Source organism: Melospiza melodia, chromosome 1 (assembly GCF_035770615.1).
Source record: "Melospiza melodia melodia isolate bMelMel2 chromosome 1, bMelMel2.pri, whole genome shotgun sequence".
In the NCBI taxonomy this organism is placed as follows: domain Eukaryota; kingdom Metazoa; phylum Chordata; class Aves; order Passeriformes; family Passerellidae; genus Melospiza; species Melospiza melodia.
The window spans coordinates 86,590,386-86,603,099 of NC_086194.1; the positions used below are offsets into that span (position 1 = coordinate 86,590,386).

Genomic DNA, 12,714 nt, shown 5'->3' on the forward strand with positions numbered 1-12,714 from the left:
GTGCCATGCACGTGGGGTTTGGGATGAGGTACAGCCCTGGCGGCGTCAGGAACAGCTTATTTAACACCTAGGATGTTATGTTTCTGTGATTGCCTTTTTTTGCCCGTCGAACTGATACAAAACTGGGCAAGCCAATAAACCAAAACTCAGTCAACAGATGAAAGAATATCGTCTGAGCAAACAGAGACAGCCTGGGGGTTTTTTTTCCCTTCTTGCCAATGTAGAATTATCATTTTGTTGCTCTCAATAGATACGGAGCCAGAAATCTTTCTTTTCAACTCACTTTTCCATTGGGAAACATCAGGCATGGCAATAAGCTGACGCACTGAGTGCAGAATTGTGAAGTATTTTATTCACACAGGCTGGAGCACCAGTTGGAATTGTTTGGGTGAGCAGCACTTGACCAGAGAAGTATCTTTGCTAAACCAAAAGCTTGTGGGTTTTGGTGTTAGAAAGCAAGAGAGTGCCTGAAAAGCAGAGCTATGAGCTTTGCCTGAGGAGTGAACTGAAGCATTACCATGGTGAGCACTTGCAGCTGGGCTCCTTATTTTGTCATCAGCTGGGAGAGCCAAAGGAGCTCAGAGTTCCAGAGCCACGCTCAAGCTGGGTGCTCGGGGCCTTTCCCCTGCTGCAGCTGTGGTAGCTGTGACACCCTGCTAGTGCAGAGGCTCTTTGATAGGGGCTGTGGTAGCACTTCCTGCCGCCTGTCTGTAGCTGCACACTTCATCTTGACATAAAGAGCAAAAGCCTGCACACACTTGTTGCTGGCAATGAGTTGTTTCAGGGCTGTACATGGATGGGGGCTGTTGTGGCCAAGCGTTGCCATTCCATGGTCCGTTCCCCATGTCACTGCCCACAGGGACCTGCCCAGGAACATACCAGGGCAGCTTTGTGTGTATCAGGTACTGCCTTTGCTGTTCACACTGCCTTCTTCCAGGTTTGAGCAGACCAGCAAAGACATTTTTTCAAAGCTGAATGTCTTATTCAGTGACCTCTGTCGACTTCTGTTTAGTAGCCTTTGTGATAGGTTGCTTGTTACAGATAGACCTGTTACCTGCTGTGCCTCAAGAGTTGCTTTCCTTGCCAACACAGCACAATGAATGCTTTATTCCAGGGGCAGTGACAGTGAGAAATAGAAAAGGAGAAAAGAACCAAAGTTAAACTGTCCAATGACTCTTGCACTGAAACCCTTCTGTCAGAAGGCACAATAGAGCTAAAATTTTCCTCTCTTCTATGAGTCCTGCTTGTAGGCAAATGGTGTATCTCAGAATAAAACTTTTTACAGGGTTTTCAGAACAATCCTTTTATCTCACAGGCAGATCATTACTGCTGGGCCTAATGCAGCCCTACCAGGGTATGTAAATGTTTAAGCTTACTTTGGAATACCAGTCATTCATTTTTAAGAAATCTAAAAGATGGGAATCTGTATCAAAAATATTATGAGATGGATAACTAAAAGTCATCCAACCAAAGTTAAGCTACTGGTTTGTTCACAGACATTGCCCCCACCTTTCCTTCCTTTGTTCCTCCCTTCCTACTCCCAAGCTAAACATAGGAGAGAAGCTGTTTCTCATTTTAAGAAACAGTTTGCCCAGTAATAGAAAAAAGGGGTCCCACCCTCTTTCAGTGAAGAGCAGAGGCAATTTTCCCAGTCGTGTTTGCACATAAACTCTACACACAGGAAGCAATATTCTAAAACAAGACAAAGCTGAACCAAAAATACGCCTCAGCAGCCAAGCACAGAGCGGGGATCAGTATCCTCCTATTGCACCTCTGAGGGATGCAGCAGGAATCCTTTGAGCTCATGGTTGGTTGAGCCTTTTCCTCGAGCGTTCATTCATCGTGGAGCTGGCAGAGAGGTTCGAGTGGGCAGCCCTGTGCTGGGAGCCTGGCACCGCCGCGCTGGGCCCTTGAAGAGACCATTGTGTTTAATCTCCTGGCATGTCATTTGTTATTCCTGCCTTCGCTGCCATGGCTCTGGGCACCTCACACGCTCTCGTTACCCACGTCACTGCCTATGTTTACTCTAACGCAAGTGGTAGATGTTTCCACTCTTCTCTTTAACTCTTGCCTCTTTTCTGCCACTTAGCCTCATCAACAAGCACCTTCTTCATCCTCCAGACTATGAATTACAGAATTCTGTCAGTTCTCCTCACTGCAGAGAAGGGCAGCCAAAACAGGTGGTGATCTTCAAAGTATTTTCATGTGTCTTCATCCAACTGCAGATGTGTCAGCCACCAATTGCCACAGGCTAAGGAGAGAGCAGACACCTCTGACAGTTCTGTAATAGACTTCATTTATACAGCTGAATTTGGCATGTTGTTCCTCCAAGATTTGAGAAGAAAAATAGTTTACAGAGTCTTATTTTTTTTTGTTTGGGTTCTGCAAGTAGAACAGCTGACAGTTTTCAGAGCAGCATCTCTTGCTTACTGGGTCATGCATCCTAGGTGCAAAAGAAAGAAAAATCTGAGGTGTACAGAGAATACAAATTGTCCCTTTCCAGCTTTTATCTAATGGACTTTAAATGGCATTAAAGGAAACCTCAGACAGAAGTTTCAAATCCCAGGTTCACTTTACCTAGAGGGAGCTTGAAAGCTTTACTTTTGTCTCAACCAGTGTAGAAAGTTGGGACCACGGGCACTGTAATCTGCATTTGATCTTGAGAGTATCCATTTCCGTTCCCTTACTTTTAGACAGTTTCTGACAGAGTCAGCAGAGTCTGCTGAGCCTTTTCCTGCAGTATGTTCCAGCTGAAATCCCCAGGCAGCAGTCATTAGGGTCAGGCTCCATTTTCACTTTGACCTGCTGACAACTGAGATAGCACTTTGTTAAACAGAAGACTGTAAAACTTCCGATTTTCAGTGATTTTACATAAGATGCTTTCTACTGCACTCATGAGCCCAAGGTTAAGAGGAATTTAAGCTTCTTGAGAACAAATGTGGGGTTTTCTTGTTTTGCTTGTACAGAGCATTAACACCGTGGGGGCCTGACCCTGGCTTCAGCTTCCAGACATCCCAGTATTGCTAGCAAGGCTTGACACAAGAAGCTGAACTGAGTCTTTCCAATCCACCATTAGCTGCAGAGAAGCACTCATGACTTGAAGTAGGGCTGTTACAACACTGGGAGCTCAGGAGAATGCAGCTGCTGTGCAGAGACCACAGGGACTTTTGAATTTTGAGGAGGGCGCCACTGCTCCTGTCATGTAGTTAGTTTAACTGGACCAAAGGAGAGCAACAGACACTCCCAGTATTAGTCTTATTAAAAGAAGCTGGTAGCTGCCAGTATCTTCATTTTGTGAAATGCAGCTGATTTCTATAATAAAATGAATTTTTTCCCTATCTAGCATTAGGTAATTTTCCCCAGCCTTTACAGAACTTGATTTTGTAGCTCTGCATCTGTTGCCCCCCCTTTTTTTTTCTTTTTTATTGGGAATATAAAGTCCCTTTAAGGGGACTTTTGTGCAACTTACTAGTTTTGAAAACAAGTTCCAAGGCAATTTTCTCATTGCCCTTTCTCTAGGAAACAGACAAGGTTTTTTTAGCATTTAGTGATACAAAAAGGTCACTGCTGTGCTTTTGTCTTCTCATATCAGATCTTAGTGCTTACTTGGTGCCAGTTCTCAGGCAGTTGAGTGGACAGATCCATGCCTCTTCAGAGCAAGTCCAATTAATTTCATGTAACTGTCCCCACTCTCTGAGCTGATGAGACCAATGAGAAGGAATATTGATATATGGGCTACGGTGCCCACAGAATGAGAAAATGATTCAGATTTGTCAAATCTTTGGAGATAAGGCCCACAGGTGTTGAAAGATGTCTTTGATCAGAACTTCTTTCCGCGTGATGAAAAGTAGAGACGACCATTGCGATCACCGCAGCAGGTAAAAGGTACCTGTGGTTTCCAAAGCTTGCTTTCTGTGGTCACAATTGCAATTTTCTCAAGGCTGATTCTGCTGACTTGTGAAAGTGACTGACACTGTTTCTGAAGCTCACACTAAGCAATCCTCTGAAGGAAGAATGAAGTGAGGGAAAACACAGAAGGTTTGCTTAGCAGGAGCAGCGCCTTTGCTGCTGGCACCAAGCAGCAGGCTTGGTGTTTCTGGTCCCAGTGCTTATTTGGAGGAGTATTTTTCCTGCTTCACTGCTCCATCAGTGAATGGTGCTGGTGGCATGGCTCTGGGCTGTTTAAAAGGCCTCGGGGAAATGGCTGTGAAACAAGTGGCAACCAATTAGTATAATTCACATACTGGTGCCTGAGTTAACACCAACAATGAGAATCTGAAGCTGTTTGCAGCAAAGAAGTTCCTGAAGCACATCCAGAAAGTGTTAACATGCTGCATGCCAGGTGGTGAGAAGGTCACTGGGACAGAGATAATGAGCAGCTAGAAAAAAAAATTCACATGGGAACTTTTATCTGCTCTAATTCTACCACCATTTCAGTTTTGTTCTGAGAATTGCTTTGCTGCAGAAGCTAATCAAGCTTTTCAAATACCTTTAAACACCAAAGTACAGAAAAATACACATTTATCATTGATTTTGCCTGTGTGGTTAGTGCCTCCCCCACCTAGCTGTAATCTTCCTCCTTTAAACAACTCCCCCTGTGAAAGTCTTCTTAAAGTTGCACAGGCTCTTGTCCCATTAGTAGATTTCCCCTGTGAAAGACATGCTAGAAAGAAATGTGGAAAGATAAGAGATTGACTTGAATATTCAGATTAGGCAGGGGCTTTTGTTTTCTGATCTTCAGATCCACTAAGCAGCCTGGTTGACACAGCAAGAGCATAGAGGTAGTGCCCAAGAAAAGACTACTGGTTTTGACCATGCTTAAATAATAGTTCTACAGTCCTGCCAGGGTATGGACAAAAATTGCTCCCTGCTTTATCTGTATTGGGATATCTTAGTGTTGCTGACTGATGAGCTGAGTAAACATACATCAGAAGGAATGGTGGGCCCCAGTGCTGCTGTTTACATGGGAGTTCAAAATGGCAATCCTGCTTTTCCAAGCCAAAGCTTAATTTATACCAACCTCGCTAATGATGCTGATGAAAGGTAAAGCCAGTGTTTCTCATACATTTGAAAGCTGATCTCCCATTCAGAGAAGAGGAAACTGATCTCGTGCACCCCATTTCAACCCTGCATGTCTTGGGAAATGCATGTTCACCTACCTTTTATGTGATACCTGAGCTTATCCCCCTTCCATCCACCAGACAGCCCTGCACACAACCTGCTACACTGAGCAAGGTCAAACTAAAGTCTCTGTCTTGAGGAAGCACAGGAATGATGGGAAAACATCAGTGTGTCAACAGGGAAAGATATAACAAGTGAGGGATGGTTAAAAGAAGAAGTTCTGAAGTGTCCAAGAAGGAAGATAAATATGACAGATAAAAACACTAAATTGTACTTGACGCTATTCCTTTGATATAGGAAAGATAAATCTTTAAGGCAGCTGCATATCCTTTTTGGTGGCATAGCACCATTTCAGTTTGTGTACTGCATCCAGATATTTCAGCTTGAACACTTCAGATCCAGGGCTCTGTATATTTTTTCAAGTGCTTACAATTGGATTATAACCACCTCTGCGGACTGCCTTCACTGAAAATCAGGCAATCATGGAGCAATTGTTTCCAATATGTCTGGAAATATCACCAGAGCCAAGAAATTAAATCTTCATGGCCTTTTTGAGGGGTCCAAGAATGTTAGTGCAGATAGCCTGCCTACTTTCCATTGAGTACCTTGGCCAGTTACTCACAACTGGATGTGCCATAGAGGCCTGCAAAGAAGAGGAAAGGGAGGTGGGTCCATCTGGGAGAGGAGATGGTACTTATTAGTAGCACATCACAGCCAGCAGTCTTCCATCAACTCAGAGCTGGCTTAAAACTGCATAGCAGAGGTGCTGCTGGGAGTAGAACCCCAGCAGGAGAGAAGTCAGGGCAAGCTGCAAAGCCTGCCTGGAACTCTGGGCAAATGCTTGGGAGTAGAGCTGTGTGAAGCTCCTTGTGTTGATGGTACTGCTCTACTTCACATAATCAAGCAAAGTGCATCTAAGAGTGCTTAAACTGTGTTGACACAAGTCAAAGACGCTCTTTGGCTGCCCTGAGTCTCCCCTTAAGTTACACACAGAGGCTCTTTGTGGTGCTGGTTGATACCTACATTCTTACATTCTTTTAGATGGGCGCTACTTTCCTCATGGCATGGGCATGACCCTACTTGGGGTCACTGGGCACATTATTTTTTAGAATTATATTTCTCTCTTGAAGATCTTTCTACAGAAGGTGGGCCTCAGAGGAACCATGTTCTTTGAAGTTGGTTTGGAGGGTTTTTTTTTTGTGGGGCTGGTTTTGAGGCAGCAGGGGAGGAAGGGTTTTATCTATTAAGCTACTGCTGTGCTATGCTGTGCCCCTGAAGAAGTTTGCAGAGTGAGAAGGCACAAAGCTACATGCAAAGATGAGCATCGTAGCTCAAAACCTGCAACATTTTGTCAACTCATTTTTAGATGGTCTTTCTTACTAGGTGGTCTAGAGATTCATCACTTTTAAGGCCACCTGCAGGTGTCAGCTAAAAAAGCCAGGCCACTGTCTTTACACTAAATGGGATCTGCACCTCCCTGGAAAGTCTTTTGGGACCCCACAAATGTAAAACTGGTTGGGAAAAATGACTCTGGATTACTCACTCCTTGTGAGTCTTGCTCAGGTTTATTTTTAATGGCTGCTTGCTGGCTGTAGCAGTACACAGAGCATGTTTGTAGGGAAATCAGTGTCAGGAGATGAAGGTACAAGCCCCTCATTCACAGGAAGAGCACCTCAGTGCCAGGAGCAGCACTCTCTTGACTTTCTGTCTGTTCAGGGGACTAGGCCGTATAAAGAGCTTCTATCTGACCCACTGTTGTTGGAAAATTTCTCACTAGCAGTGTTGCTAATGCATAAGCCTCTCATTTTCCCAACTTGAGACAGAGGAATCCTGTGCTGTATGATTTTCCTTTTTTTTTTTTTTTTTTTATTTCCTGCGCACTTCTTTTTCAAATTCAGTCCATATTTCCTATCACTTAGAATGTGCTTGAAGATACGGAAAAATTCTGGCTTGTTTGTTGACGTGCTATTCTTGCCTTTGTTTCTCCACAGAATCTTATGGCCAGGGCCCTCTATGACAATGTCCCCGAGTGTGCAGAGGAGCTGGCCTTCCGCAAGGGAGACATCCTGACGGTGATAGAGCAGAACACTGAGGGGCTGGAAGGATGGTGGCTCTGCTCCCTGCACGGCCGCCAAGGCATCGTCCCAGGCAACCGCGTGAAGCTCCTGGTAGGTGCCGTGGTGCAGGACAGCCCTCCTGGCCAGGATGTGCCCAGCTCAGGACTGATGAATCAGCCCTTCAGCCACCAGAAGATCTACCAAGTTCCGAGCTCGCACGCCCCGGCACGGGACCCTGTCTACCAAGTGCCGCCTTCCCACCAAAACCAGGGAATTTACCAGATACCCACCGGTCACGGTCTGGTGGGACAAGAGATTTACCAGGTGCCACCCTCCATGCAGAGGTGTATTGATGGTCCAGCTGTGACTAACAAGGTGTGTGCATTTGCTTTTATTTCATAGCTGCAGAGCAGCTCACTTGTGCTGAGAGAAGCATGGGATTCAGGCTCCTCCCAGGCTGAAGCACATTTGGCCTGTGGCACTCTCACATTATATGTTCAAAAGAGCTGCTGCAACTCATCTTTATCCTCATGAACTCTCCCACTTCTTAATGAACAGTTACATCATCTGCCCAAGTAATTTTTGTTTAATTAAAAATTATATACTGTCTTGCTGGAGCAGTCCCAGTGGGTCTAAACTACAAAGAGAAATCAGTGATTGATGTGACAAGGGCCATACTTGTAAGAGTGAGGAAACAAGAGAATAATGATAATGAGGGATGTTTTAATACTAAACCTAAACCTTTTAAGAGTGCACTTGATGTTTATCTACAGTTAAATTTCTTGGTTGAGTGAGAGCTGCAGCAGCTCCATGATGCAGCCATTACTGCAATATTGCATTTTGCAAGGGTCACCCCTTGTTCCTGCTATTCTTCTTAAGTTCTCCCCATCATCTGCCACTCCCTGCCAGGTACCCTGGTGACAGAAAAGGATTAAGGAGGATACCCAAGGAAGGAAGTATTACAGAGCCAAAAAGAAATTCTTTCAGTCCTTCCATTCCCGACAGCTCCAGATATCAGCATCCTGCTTACCTTAAGAGCTCAAAACATAGCATTAATATCCAATTTATGTGAGTGGATGATGGCTCTCTCAGGAAGTTCTTTACTGGTTTAGACTTTCATCTAATTTAGTTTGGCAAGACTGTCTGTTTTGTGTTTTCCCCCCACATCACCCACAACTCAGCCTTTTTCGTATCAGGCCTTTGGAAGACATCTTCTAATGCTTTTATTTCCTTGTTATAATTTCATTTTCCTTGATAAGAATAAATGGATTTTTTGTCTTCTGAGCAAGAAAGAAAGATCTGTGAAACCATTCCAAGTCAATTTATAAAGAGGTTTGCTTGCTCAGCTTTTCCATAGTTATGCTTTATAGGCTGTGCAGGCAGATAATACAAGAAAATTGCACTTGCTGCACAGGCAGAGATAGGTGCTTTGTTGGAGCAATTATGTGAGTTTTCTTGATAACTCCCATGTATTTTCTCACATTTCCTTCTTTCTATATAGACCACATACATTGAAATATTTTCCAGGGATGGTATTGTTTGCATATCCACAGTGGATACCCTCCAAGGTAGTTAGTGAGCACCTGGTAAATAGTCTGTTGATGGGGCAGCAGAGAAGAGATCTCATTTTAGGGTATGGCTGCAGGAAACATTTTACAGCACTGTTCAGAGATGCCTCAGCTATCCAGGCTGGGCACAGGAGATGCACCATACAGCAGATCTGCACTAAAGTCTGTAGGAAAGCCCAAGGAATTAGTTTGGAATGAGCACTATGTGCCTTCATTTTAGTACCTGATTTGCGTAAATACTATTAGGATAGTTTGCTTAGCATAATTAATGTGCATTTCTACTCCACGCAGAAAGAATTTTCCAACTGATAAGAGGAATTTTCTTCTCCCTCCTCCCACCCTCTTCAGCTCCAGTGAAAATAACAGGACATTCTGCATAAACCTGTTGGCTGCTAGGACTGTGTAAAACCCTCGAAACCCTAAGAGACTGAAATCTTTGTTTTAGTCTAAGTGCAAAGTTCTTGTTGAGATACAAAAATCAGAAGCTGTGAAGCTCCTGTTTTCTCCAAGTTTCTGCTGAGAAATTTTTTCAGCAACCTTGATTATGATTTTTTCTGAATTCTTAATAGATAACTTTAGAAAGTTATCTATTTGTCAGAGTTGTGACTTGTTTTCATTTAATTCCTTGCCACCCATGAAAGACCAGCTATGCTGCTCACTGTAAAAGAACTAAACATACACGTTTATAAAGCATTTCATCCTCAATCAAAGTAAATGCCAACCTGCTTAGCCCTAGCCAATATTTGCTACTTGCTTTAGTCCTGATTTACATTTATTTAGCCCAAGAGTCCTTAGTCTCAGTATTCATTGTGTTGTATTAGTGGCTGGCAAAGCTCATGGCAGCATCCTGCTTTGACCAGAGGTAGATATATCCTTGCTCCTTGGGATTGCTCAGTTCTACGCTAAAAGGAACACATTGGGATTGAATCCATGGCAGGCAAGAGACAACTTAGCAGTGAAGGAGGTGTCTAAGGTAAAATACTTTGTTCTGTATCATCCTGATCTTGCTAAGCTGCTTTTTTACAGCTACAGCTGCAACTCTGCTAATGCCTTTGTGAAAGAAAAGCCTAATTAAAGGGAAGCACTTCAGCGCTTGTCTCCTTTGTATGGAGGAAACAGTCTGCCCTCCAAATCCTCCTCCTCTAGGGATCAGTAAAAACAATCCTTAATACTAAGAAAAGCTGGGTATCTTGAAGGTTTGATTTGGGGTCTCTTTGCCTTGTCTTCCAAACTGAATGATATCTTGTCTCAGGCTTGTGACACCTGCTTCAAAGGCTTAAATGAGCCACTCTGGCTCCTTCCATCAGCGCAACCAGCTGGTCAGCAAGCTGTGTATTTTGGTAGTCATAAGGACATTGAGAGGTTTTGCTGCAAGTTCTTGCTGTATGCAAGCCTTCTCCCTTCCCACAGCAGGAGCTAGAGAAGAAAACTCTGTCCTCTGGACACCATTCCAAGCAGGACCAGCAGCAGTTTCTGTGCCATCCCTTTCTGCACGTGTCTGCTTGCTTCCCTTGTGCAAACGTGCTTGGCTGCCGTGCAGGTTTTGCAGGCAGGGCTCAGGAGCTGCTGTCAGGCAGGAATTGTCTAGCCTGGAGCAGCAGTAAATCAACAGCAGGCATGTTATTAAGCTGTGCTGAGGTAACCCATCTCCTAAGCCAGCAAGGCAGAGTGAGTCAAAAAGGAGTCCTGAGGCAGGTAATTACAGTGATTAATTGATTCTGGCCAAACTGGTTGCTGACAACAGAGCTGTATTGGCTCCCTCTATCAAATGAAAATAGCACCTTCTAGAACTAACCCTACCAGTGACAGAGATAAGGAGCCTTAAAATTAGCCTTGGTTAGCCCCAGGCTTTTGCAGCTCTGCTGCAAGTTCAGTCACAAAACCCCAAAGCGTGGAGAGCATCTGAGGGGTGTAAAGAGGTGGAAGCTGTGTCTTAGAATTTATTCCCTCTTTCTGTACTCTGCCTTGGAACTTACTCTCTTTTGCTGCAGCCAGCAAAGAGAAAGAACCTTCAGACAAATCTGACATTCAGGAAACCTGGTTTTTATCCTTGTTGCAGAATTCTGCATGGTCTTGAGTGGTTCTTTTGCATCTCATCTGCAAAATATGTGGGTTAATTATGAGGGAACTCATTCTGTACAGATTGCTTTGAGAACATCCTTTGGGAAAGGTGCCAACAGAGCACAAAGATTCTTTTGCATCTGATTAATCATTAGTGATTAATCATTAGTTCACACCTAAGCTGTGAAGTAGGGAAGGCTACACATGAAAAAAAAAGTCACTGCCATAATTTAAGCACTCATTTTCTGGTTCAGTGTTTCTCCTCGCTGATCTGTTGTGCTGTCCCTGCCATCCTGAAAGTAGCATTGGCCAAAAAAATTAAGGGAATTATTTCCTTGTTGGAAAACAGCTTTCTGTAGGAACCAGTAGCTGTCAGGAGAATTGTTGGTCAAGGAAACTCTGCACAAAACAGAGTGAGGCTGATGTTTGTCCAGAGAAGAGACCGGACTGTGGGAGTTACCAGCCCTGAACTACAGCTCCCACAAGGCACAGACCAAATCAGGCAAATAGAGATTAATGCCAACTTGCAACAAATCACCTTTTTTGTTTGTTGGTCTGTTTGGACTGGAACACTTCAGTTCAGGAAGCACTCAGATTTATCCACCTTTTAAAAGTGGATAGAGCGGAATAGGGAAGGAACTCATCTTCATCCCCCGCCTATTTCCAAGTATAAACATGTCCTTGACAAATCAAGGGTTTCACACCCCACCATCCTACTTTATCAAGAGGTCACTGTCTTCAGCAGGAGATTTGGGTAAACCATGGCTATGGGAACGGACCTTGTTCCCTGGGTTTTATTTATGTTAAGAGTCATGCTGGTTCAAAGCACGAGAAAGTAGAAACACCCCCCCACAAGCAGCACCACCCTGACAATTCTGGCACAGACTTCAGTAGCAGGAGCCAGTTAGCCACATTGTGACATTTTTCCTTCCAATTACACAAGTACTGTCCTAGCTGGGAAGAAACAAATGGCTCCTTATAATGTTAGTTCCAGAAATAAGCCTGCCTTTACATTATTGTCTTCTTTTCCTTGCCTATTTTTACATTTATGAAATAAGAAGATAAAGACATTAAGCACAGTAAAGAGTTGTGTGACAGATTATTTTCTTATCAGAAAGAATGAGATCATATCTAGTGTTTTGCAGTTTGTTGGTAAAATGTACTTACATTCCAAGATAACGTCCCCATTTACCCTCAGGCTGAAATACCAGAGTTTCCTGTGATGGGGTTTCCATAAATGGCCCGAACAGTGATCATATAGTCATTCTTCTCTTCTGCTTTCACATTACAAACTCTACTTTGGGGAATTGTATCCCTCATAACAAAATACTGCTTCTGTGTTAAAGTGCTGAACACACAGGAAGTTTGCTGAGTGCAGCAGCAATGGTAACACATACCTCAACACTCAGAGCTTGCTTTCACAAAATGTGCTCTAAAAGATGAAAATACCTCAAGTTAAATGCAAGCTCAGTGGTTAAAACAGCTCACAGCTGTTTTCTTAGGCTCGGGAGTTTCCCTTGTAACTTTCCATGTGACGTTAATAGGAGAACAACCATTTTACTGATGAAAAGTCAGTGCATTAATCCCTCATCCACAAGGCAGAGTAAGCAGTAGTTAGTCACTGATGTGATTTGTAGAGAAGTATTTCAAGAAAAAAACTGCATTTTATTAGGCTGAGCAAATATATGAGCTCAGCATTACTCCCTGTTCCTCCCTGAGCACAGGGCTCTTTTTCATCAGTTCTATTTGTAGACCAGAGGCGTGCATTTTTCCCCTGGAGTATCAGAAAAAAAAGCCAGTCCTGCAGTCTCATCCAATAACTGAGGGCTCCAGGGGCACAAATCTGTCTTCCCAAGAGCAGGATCAAACCTTTGCTAAAAATAGTAAAACAATAACAATAGTAATAA

General features: G+C 43.6%; 1 protein-coding gene across 4 annotated transcripts in view; it reads left to right on the plus strand.

Annotated features, from left to right (window-relative positions):
• Positions 1–12,714, plus strand: part of NEDD9 (neural precursor cell expressed, developmentally down-regulated 9) — a 101,832-nt gene that overhangs the window by 72,695 nt on the left and 16,423 nt on the right. For 3 of the 4 annotated variants that reach the window (XM_063160739.1, XM_063160748.1, XM_063160735.1), the window contains one exon: positions 7,113–7,553. In XM_063160739.1, coding sequence (XP_063016809.1) covers positions 7,113–7,553 — 441 coding nt within the window. The remainder of the gene's footprint in view (positions 1–7,112; positions 7,554–12,714) is intronic. The other variant, XM_063160758.1, reaches the window with a different exon arrangement.